Source organism: Rana temporaria, chromosome 3 (assembly GCF_905171775.1).
Source record: "Rana temporaria chromosome 3, aRanTem1.1, whole genome shotgun sequence".
Taxonomy (NCBI): Eukaryota; Metazoa; Chordata; class Amphibia; order Anura; family Ranidae; genus Rana; species Rana temporaria.
The window spans coordinates 467,478,302-467,488,953 of record NC_053491.1 but is presented as its reverse complement, the minus strand read 5'-3'; the positions used below and the strand labels follow the sequence as shown (position 1 = coordinate 467,488,953).

The window sequence follows — 10,652 nt, the reverse complement described above, 5'->3', positions numbered from 1 at the left end:
TTGTCCCCATCAACATGGGGACATCCTCCCCATGTTGAGGGCATGTGGCCTGGTGCGGTTCAGGAGAGAGGGGGGGCCGCACTCTGTCCCCCCCTCTTTTCTGCGGCCGGCCAGGTCAACGTGCTCGGATAAGGGTCTGGTGTGGATTTTTAGGGGGACTCCACGCCATTTTTTTTTTCAATTTGGGGTGGAGTTCCCCTTAAAATCCACACCAGACCTGAAGGGTCTGGAATGGATATTTGCCGGGAACCGCACGTCTTTTTTTTTTTTGGTTTTTACGGCGGGGTTCCCCTTAATATCCATTCCAGACCTGAAGGGCCTGGTAATTTAATTTGGGGGAACCCCTACACATTTTTTTGTTTGTTTTATGAATGAATCCCTTTAGAATTGTCAGAGCCGACAATTCATTATAGCCGCGTGTGAATTTTTAAATGACTTTTTTCCTTCAGAATGTCACTTTGTGCAGGGGGAGTTCTAAGTTCGGGAAAAATGCGCTATTTCACATGCTGACATTACACCCCCCCTAGGTACGAAATTTAAAGGAATATTTCACTTTTATTGTTTCACTTTAAGAATTATTAATTTCACTGCTCCCGAAAAAACGGCCGTTTTAAAAAATAAAAAAAGCATTGATACATGTTCCCTGGGGCAGGACTGAGGTCCCCAAACACTTTTTAGGACAAAACTTGCAGATTAGCCTTTAAAATGAACACTTTTGATTTCTCCCATAGACTTCTATAGGGAGTTCGGCGCGGCTTTACATATTAGTTTCAATGCGCCGGCTGCTACGCTGGTTCATGCGCCTGATTAAGCCTCCACCCGGAGTACTAATTAATGCATGAACCAGCGCAGCGCACATAGCTTAGTAAATCAGGCCCATTGGGTACGAGACTTGGGGTCTATCAGATGACCAATGGGCAGCAGTAATGTCAGCAGTCCCCATGGTCTCTTCATCCCCTATGCAAAAGCCAACATAGAACATATATACCTGAGAAGCCATTTAAATGGAAGCGTAGCCACTCAACCCTATGCCCTAGATGTAATAGGCGCCTGGCTAATTTAATACACGTTATGGAGATGCCCCAAACTCCATTGATATTTTTCTGTGGGTTGTCTCTACTACTATTAACGGTATCTTTGGGCCAAAGATGCCTTTTGAGCATGTCAGACAAAGCCAGGAAAAAAAATACCTTCATACCAATAGTAAGAAGTCCATTTCAGGCTTGCAAGCTCATTGCATTAAAATGAAATCAATAGACGATGATTAAATGTATTTTTATTTTTCCACAGACAGCACATACTGTGGCTTTTTCAGAGATTTCCCAATGAACACTGCACACACCATGACAACAAGAAGACTAAGACATCCGACAGCCACCAACACCCAGAGCTCCGCAGGGGCAGACTCTTCCCTCATCACTGCAGCCGTAACATCCCTTTGTGAAGGTCCAATCACAAGCAGAGGTCCCAGAGTGGTCACAGTTTGTCCCTCTTCTGTGTGGGGTTCTTAACAGGAGAAAAGTGAGAGGTCAATAGACACATTTCTGTACAATTCCATGCAGTTTAAGAGCTTGCAGTCAATATAGCTTTTACACAAGTGTCCAGAAGTTAGCACCCATTTAAAGACCCTCAAATCCAAAAATTGTTCCTTCAGTCAATATTGGACAGAATTGGGATGAAACTAAATGGTTACCTTCATAGGTTGTGGTATGAGCCGTTGGAGATTTTTCCCCTATTCTAGTTATGATAGAAGTGACAGTGGGAAAGTTTCCATTGGTGACACGCAATATAAAGCCATCAGGATTCTAGACTTTCCAGACAGGTTTTAGACCTTCCACTGGTCCCTGTGAAAGATGATCAGCCATGGAGGCTCAACTAGAACCTTCAGGCCCCTGGTTGGGGGGGGGGGGGGCCTAATCTAGGACACTGCTTGGATCAAATGCTGAAGGCTATTTTGCTGTAGATACCCATCCTAGAGATGTTTCGTGAAAAGGGTTATTCTAATGAATCCCTGTGCACCACTCACAATCAGATCACCCAAATCTGGAGGATTTACCTAAAGCAAAAGGAATAATGCAGCTCTCATTTATTACCACCTTTTCTGTGAACACCGTTTTGCCCACAAAACCTCAAGTGATCTATAGGGGAGCTCCCTCCCTTAAAAATATTTTTTTTTGGCACCCAATGGTTTCAACTCCCCTCCATATCAGGAAAGCTAGCTTCTTCCAAAGCCTTACAGCAGGGGTAGGCAACCTTGGCCCTCCAGCTGTGGTAAAACTACAAGTCCCATGAGATATTGCAAGACCCCGACACAGGCATGATGGGATTTGTAGTTCACCACAGCTGGAGGGCCAAGGTTGCCTACCCCTGCCTTACAGGCCTTTAATGTAGGAGATGCCCTTGGTTGTACAACTAGGAGAAACCCCAAATTCATCTCCACAAGTACATCAGTGGAGTTTGAAATTAAACCCTTCATTACATGCTCAACAGGAGTGGTTTACTGCATCTTATTCAGTGCCTGTGTGGGCTACAATATGTGGGCCGAACTAAACATCCATTATATGGCCGACTCAACTGACACATAACTAACATTTTGAAAGTTTTTAATAACCACTCTGTATCCAAACACTACTTATTGGTACACAAGCCCAACAGTCTTTTTGGGATAGATAAATTTAGCCCCCATTGGGGGAGGGCAGTTTTCTGGTAAGGGAAATCTCCAGATTAGAAATGTCATGGATCCATAGGGTTAAAATCATATGGTTTAAATGTTGATGTCAATGCCTGACAATTACTGAGTAGAGAATTTAAATCACTTGTGCCAATAAACTTAGCGTGAATCTCGGGTGGCAGGTAATGTTCAATTTGTTACTTTTAATTTTTTTTTTTTTTTAAACCAAACACCCACATTCCTTTGATTGTTCAATACCTTTTCAATGATGCCATTGCTTTTAATATCTAGTGGTTATTTAGGTTGAGGGCTAAATGACCCAACATTAAGTATCAATTATACATATGATGTTGACCATTGGGGAGGGGGGGGGTCACTTTACCCTGTGAGACCACAGTCATACCCCGATTGGATTAGAATGATAATCTCCTGCCCGCCCCCCAATTTAGTACTTGCCAGGAGGACAGTATTGCCATTTTGAATGCAATATATATATATATATATATATATATATATATATATATATATATATATATATATATATACACATATACACACACACACACATACATACACACACACACATATACATACATACACACACATTGATACCATCTTAATATGGTCATTATGCACCCAATATTATTGGTTTGGGTGTGGTTTTGTTTGCCAACCACTGGTGACAGTAGTGGTTTGCCAATAGTGTTCTTACAGTACTAGTGACTGTTGGGTCCTTTTACGAGTATTTCCGTTCAGTATGATCTTGTATAATGGTTCCTCCAATTTTGTTCTTATTTTAGTCTAAGTTTTTGTCTGTATGTTTATACTGGTTTTGCTCAATAGAAAAACTGGGGGGGGGGGGGGAAAATTAGGTCCTTGTTTTATACCAAAGTTGTCTCCTTATGATCGGCAATTGGAGACTCTTACAATTTTTATTCATAGCACATTACAAAATGGTAGGTTAGTTTCTCTCCCCTCCCTCATTATGTGGGGAGTGGGGCTTTAGTTGCATATGAAATTTAATGCGGCTAGTCAGCACACCATCCGTACCACAGGACGTCAATTTGTGAAAAAAAAAAAAAACACGTCGGTAGGAGGTACATGCCGATCTCACTGCGCTACTAGAATCCCGGAAGGATGGGTGTTTATACTATAGCCGGCCTTTTATGCTCTTACGAGCAAGTGCATTACCTTATTTTTATTAAGTGTGCAATTCAATATTATGGAGAGTCTCCTTTCTGGGGCAACTTTAAATCCCCCTCATTGAATGAGATTGGCTTCTTTGGATCTGGCTCAAGGACCTAGACCATCTGTCCTGCTCCATCATAGGACAAGCCTTTCCCAGATGAGAGCCATCACCACTTGCTATCTGGTAAGCGTGCAATGTGGTGGAGGGATTTGTGAATCATTGGCATCACGAGAGGACTCTGAAAAGAGATCCACTAACCTTCATTTTGAAGTGCGATTCACCATTTGAATTTTGGCTTTTATGCTCATTATGTACTTTGTCATTTAGGTAAATAGCGCAGCTCTTTACAGCACAATACCAATTTGAAGGTCATGTCAAAAGTTACTCCAATACCTGTTAATGTTCTCAGTGAAGATCACCTTTAGGAGACATCTAGAGATCACCTACATTCATAACATTGTACCTAGCAGCTGCCAGTTAATAACTCACCATCCAAGACGTCCCTCTTGCCTCTTGGTCTTCCAAATCTGCCCCTTCCTCCGGAAACCAGACCAGTAGGGTTGCTGCAGGTGCCTGTACCACAACACTGGCAGATACTGCTGGGGCCCTCAACTGCAGACCAGCTAGAGAAGACAATTAGACAAGTCTACATTTAGAAGCAATACTTGAAGTTCTGGTGAACCAATGCTGTAGAGTAGTATTTGTTAACTTCTTGCAGCCAATGCCTACGAGATGCAATAGTTCATTTGAGTTACAGCAACAAGTACTAAAGATATGCTTTTATTAAAAAGGAATTATAAACCTTACCTGCACAAGTGCATTGATCATGTAGTTTCATGTGTTGGCAATACAGCCCCCCACCCCCCTATTCCTTGTAACTTACACTCAAGACATGGCACTATACAGGTTAATGCATGACCTCCGACTGTAGCAGAGACCTGGTATTTTCTGAGAAGCTTTATATATCCCACAATCCCTGGATCTAAGTTCTGCAGTATAACTAGTAAATTGGATCAAATTGAAGCCCTATTAGGCATGCCTCATGCATGCTCTACTTCCCTGAAGATTGGCCACTAAGCAGTGCTCATGAGATCTCCAAGGTTTTGATCACGTGGCATCTGTGGATGGACTAGGAGCAGCATACACATCACAGCAGCTCACTGGCAGATCGGCCAATACCTACACTTCCACTGAGGTGACAGGTGCATAAAATTCTGGGTTGAAGGGGGAAGGCATCAGTGGGTCAGCAGCTATTTGACACCATTGTAGATTCCGTTTATGACCATAAGGAACTGAATGATTTTTTTTTTTAAATGTTGAAACTGGGTTTAGTGCGATTTTATACTAATGGGAATTTTGTTTTACCGTGGTCTAAGGCTTAAAAATGTACCATTCACTGAGAATTCGCTAGACAAAACCAACACAGACCATAAAACCCTATTGGTCAAAGTTTGAAGACTAGCACTCTGTCAGATTTGTATTGCCATCTGTATCCCTGCTGCAGATTTCTTCCCTCCCCACACTTCACATCTGGTGAAATGGTTGTACTGAAATGAAACCGGTCTAATGGTGCTTTAGTAGGGGGGGGGGGGTTCCCAACATTCTTACAGAACCAATTTTGCCTAGGTTGTAGCAAACATATCTATCTCAACTGGTCCAGTAACACATGCAGGAGCTTTTCACCCAAAACTAAGAATTTAAATGATAGATTTAGTAGTGAGCCACTAGATGCCCAATACTGTAAGTGAGGCTCATGATGCCCAGTAAGTGTGGATTGCGAGTATGCTGATTTTTGACACAGAATTCCTTATGCTAGGCCCAATTCTGATTGACCACATTACAGGTCTGCCCAAAACATTAGCTTCTGCAGTTGCCTTGAAGCTATGGCAAGACGTAGTAGAGAAATGTAGGTTTAGCATCCCACCCAGAAGGTTTGCCCTTTTTTACATATATTGCACTTTACCATCCCTCTTCCCCAATCCAGAAAGAAGAAGAAGTGCATAGGCAATTACAACCTGAACAGATTAAGGCAGTTTATGTCCAAATGGGCGTTTGCCACTTCCAAGCTCAGACATGACTGCATGTTTTAAGAGATAGCCAATGCAGGGGTCTCCAACACAGACCGGTATTGGTGAGGGCCATGGCTAGACAACAGTCGCCACTCCAACACTATGCGGCAATGCCCGCCTTCTCCTGGTTCTTTGAGAGGAGCCGTTAATATGATCCAGAACTGCAGCTCCTGCTGATAGGATGACTTTGTTGGCAGTGTGGGTGACCCTGCTGAGGACCGGCTGATACGGCCCCACTCCTGGAAGAACAAAAACATCCAGTGTGCATGGAGGGGCAGCTCCAGTCTTGTTGGGAAGTGCAAACACCAAGGTGTTTATCCCAAAAAGCAGATGCATGGTACAATATGGATATGCTGGCAGCAGGTATTTCCATTAGCCCATGGGTGTTTTTTCTCCATATGTACAATTGCTGGCCAATTTCCCCATTAATTTCAAAAACCCACCTTGTTATTGGTTCACAGAGACATTGTTCTAGGTACAGTACCACAGAAATTTGTGCAATAATCCATGAAACAAGCAACCATTTCAGGTTACCATCTCACCCTTGTGTGGCTTTGCTATAGGAACAGGCCTTGTTCATGGCATCAGGGACCTGGGTGGTGGCAGCAGCTCTCAGGTAACAGGTTATGTAGATCTGGATTGGGAAGCATTTAAATTAAGTTATCAATTCTTACAAGGCATCCATCTTTACCAGTCAAATTCAAACTGTCCTCACCAGAGAGGCATCATTTCCATGAAATCGGAAAGCATCCACTGTGAACTGGAGCTTGTCTGGCTCAACCCTCGGGGTGATGAAGGCTGAAGAGGAGTCATCTTGCATTCCATCAACTAGACAGCTGTAGAAAAGGGTCAGTTAAGAGTGGGGTCATTATGGCAGCAATGCCCCCCCCCCCCCCAGAGAAAAAAAAATATCCATACCCATTTTCTTCAATGAGGCCATAACTAGGAGAAGAGGTGGGATCAGGAGATATGGTGGTCACACATCGGTCAATATACAGGAGCAGTCCAACGTGGTTCTGAGTGTCCACAGAGGCCTCTATGTAGAGGATATCTCCAAGCTGATAGATGGGAGAACTTCTAGGGCCACTCCAGTCCTCTATAGACAAGACAGGAGATTACATGTAAAGTTCAGACAACACTCCCCCCTCCCAATTATTTTCTTTGCTTAACTCACCAGTCATTAGCCTCAAGGAGAAGGACAGCCTCTCTTCTAAGGACACTGTGGTGCTGAATGGAACCCATGTTGGTTCAATGGCTTTGCTGCTCACATTGGCATGCCTATCCGGAGAACAGGAGTGTCAGTAATGAACCAGAATAGAAATTAATGATAATTTCAGGAGATCCATATTAACCATTCAAACACCGTCAAATGACAGTGCGGCCTTGTGGCTCTCATTCTGGGACTGAGATACGACGTGTTGCTAGGAGATGGAACAACACCGATCTCTGTAAAGAGCCATGTGATCAACTGTGTCGAAGTGCAGCCGATCACATGTAAACACAGAATGCAGGTAATCGGCGCTTCTCGCCTCACACTGGCTGTGGCGAGGAGAGCCGATCAGCATCTCCTTGCAGGGGACAACAAAACATGTAATCAGGGCACTGCTGGGGGGGGGAGATTATTGGAATATGAAAAATTTCCAAAATGACACCAAGGTAGACTGGTATAACCAAATGGGTTGCCAATACAACCAGAAAAAAAAAAAAAAAAAAAAAAGGGGGGGAAGATAGACTTAAGCCAAGCCTCTGGGCTGTGGTGGAAGGCCTGCAGCAGTTTAATAGGGGGCATTGACCCCCATAACTGATAAGTGGATAGGCCACACATTTGATAGCTTAGAAGGCTTAAGGCCCATCAGGTTTTTTTTGCTGTCTGTTTCCCCCAATAAGCAGATTAGTTACCAACAGGACTGAACTCAAGGGAAACCCCAAACATTTTTTGGAGTGGTCAAAGAGGCCTAAGAGGCAATCACCACAATGGACACACTTGTTGCAGTGGCAAGTCATTGACGAGATTGTTTTATTTGTCAAAACATGATGTGAAGGGGAATGTCTTGAATTGGGACATGTGTGCTGTTCCCTGTTTAAATGTTTTTGCCTTAAGATATTTACCAGCAAAGATGCCTCATATCCTAGTGTAGACTCACCGGTAGTAGTAGCACATTATGGGAACCACTGCTGGGTTGGTTCTGATGATTGGAATGGAGGAGGTTGGGCTGTAGGTCAAGTTGGTAGCATAGATCACCCAGTCTTGCATCATCTGTAGATAAGATCAGATTATAGACACTGCGGTGCTACTCATGAGTTAGACAAGGGGCACATCAATTGTGTGGAAATGGAGACCATGAATGTGTCCCATATCCAAGACTAGTCACCCAACCATCATGCTTCTGGAGAGGTGAAACCACACACACTAGCAACTCATTACAGCCATGCAATTACATCTTTAGAGGACTCCAACAGGTCCGCTATAAAATGGTTTCAGGTTCTAAAGACCCCGTCACAAGGGAAAAATAAATAAAGGGGAGGGGAGGTCCATTTACTCTGCTGTCCCAGCTACTTCATACAGCTACTAGGTAAAAGGTTGACACCAAACTACCAAGTAATGGCTCCAATTATGCTGACATTATATCCAAGATGGCAGCAGTAATTGACATCTGTACATGTGAACAAGGTCAGCAGCATACATACACAGGTCCCCCTCACAGAAGAGCAACAATGGATTATTAACATGGAATATCAGCTACACAGTCCTTAAGACGGCACTGTAAAGTGCAATAACCCATAGCAACCAGGGTTTAGTTTACTAAAGCCAATAAAGTTGAATAAAAAATAAATAAATAAAGGGGTGGGGGGTAGGATTACCTGCACAGTGTTGCCACAGTCCTGGAGACTAATCTGAAAGATAACTTCATCAGCACTTTGGGTGTTCGGCTTGCAGCCTTGGGGTCCCAGGCTCAGATCAGAAGATTTCACTAGCTTTCCATTCCCATAAAAATCCATCATGACACTGACCACCATGCGGTCCTCTTCACACTGGACACTGATGGGGGAACTGGATGAAATTACAGTCGGGGGCTGCTGGCGGAGCATCCCACCAGCACGTCCACCTGTTGAACCCCTCTGAGCCCCACCTCTAGAAGCCCCAACCCCATATACTGCATTAGTGCCTGAGTAAATCCCTCCAGAACCCCCTCTAGAAGACCCCTGGCTCTGGCCAGGTACAACCCGCTGGTTATTCCTCCACCAGTCTGATTGGCGCCTATGTCTCACCAAGGCTCCATCCCCACTACATCCAAACCCTGGTCCATAAACCAGGGCCAAAAGCAACAGCCAACTACAGTAGCTCCTCACTCCTAAACCCATCCTGCCTGCAAGACCAACAGCACAATGAGGCAAGAAGACAGAGCTTCCCTTTATACCCCTCCCACCAGTCACTAATACCCCCAACTGGGGCAATTCATCACCACACCCAAATGGCTTCCTCAAAAAAACATGATTGATCTCTTGATGCTGAGACAGTTAACCACTTGCTGACAGCCACCTCATTGGAGTGGAGCTACACAGGAGAATTTCAGTAGCTTAGTCCCATTACTATATTTGTTATGGATTAATCACTAGGAGAAGCAAATGATCAAAAAACTGATGATACAAATGTCTCTCCATGGAGTACACTATACAACCAACATGCATTAGCATAATCTCACATGACTGATCAATGTTTCAATCATGTGCAATTGAAAGCTACAAGATGCTACTGAATACCACCAGTGTAGCTTATACCATAGGGGGCGATATATTTCAGGGCGCATTTTTATATTTGGGGGCGTGTTTAATGCAAATGGTGATCATTTGCTAGTCCTAGTGACTTTCGGCCAGCGATGTTGTTGGCAGGATTGGGTTTGTAAACTCTCCTATATCTCTGGGATCTGCTTAGATCTTGTTCTCCTGCAAGGTCCTATTGATTGTCACTTCAAAAAGTCACCAAAAACTGATATTTTAGTTACAGTGGAGACTGGTAGGCTGAGTTAGTCCTGTTTTTTTTTTAATGTTCTCGGCGCTCCAACAGTGAGATCAGAGTCCATAGTTTCCAACTTTGTTCCTGTTCAATTGGAAATGTTGCTTGTCCCTGCTAACCTTTGTGTGTTCTAGCTCCTCCAGTTACTTTGTCCATAATACAAAATCTCAGCAGGGATGGTGAAAGCTCCTCATAATGGAATCATCAGCTGTGCAGACCTGGGAAGTCAATGCAAGGATGGTGGGAGCCCCTCATGATGGACCCAGCAGCTCAGTAGACCTAGGAAGTCAGTTCAGGGATGGTGGGAGCCTCTGATAATGGACAACATAGCTCAGCAGACCCAGAAACTCTGCACATGGATGGTTGAAGCCCCTTATAATGGGCACAACAGGTGTTCAGACCCAGGAACTCAGCACAGGAGTGGTGGGAACCCCTTGTAATGGCACAACAAGTGTCCAGACCGCTCAGACCTGAATGGTGGGAGCCCTTCATAATGGGAAGAGTGGCTGTGAATACCTGGGTACTTGGCACAGCGATGGTGGAAGCCCCTCATAACGGGCACAACAGGTGTGCAGACCTGGGAACTCAGTGCAGGAATTGTCAGAGCCCCTCATTCTGGACACAACCATTGATCAGACCTGGAACTCAGCACAGGAATGGTGGGAGCCCCTCAGCAGCTGTGACTACCTGGGAACTCAGCACAAGGAT

General features: G+C 44.2%; 1 protein-coding gene across 1 annotated transcript; it reads right to left on the bottom strand.

Moving 5' to 3' along the window:
* Nucleotides 1-1,256: 1,256 nt before the first annotated feature.
* Nucleotides 1,257-9,334, bottom strand: LOC120933595 (zona pellucida sperm-binding protein 3-like). Its single transcript, XM_040346883.1, has 8 exons — nt 8,792-9,334; nt 8,074-8,186; nt 7,104-7,207; nt 6,848-7,025; nt 6,645-6,765; nt 6,472-6,563; nt 4,350-4,483; nt 1,257-1,506 (listed from the first exon to the last, which is right to left on the bottom strand). The coding sequence occupies exons 1-8, from the start codon at nt 9,290-9,292 to the stop codon at nt 1,277-1,279; spliced, it is 1,473 nt and encodes a 490-aa protein (XP_040202817.1). The 5' UTR covers nt 9,293-9,334; the 3' UTR covers nt 1,257-1,276.
* Nucleotides 9,335-10,652: the final 1,318 nt, after the last annotated feature.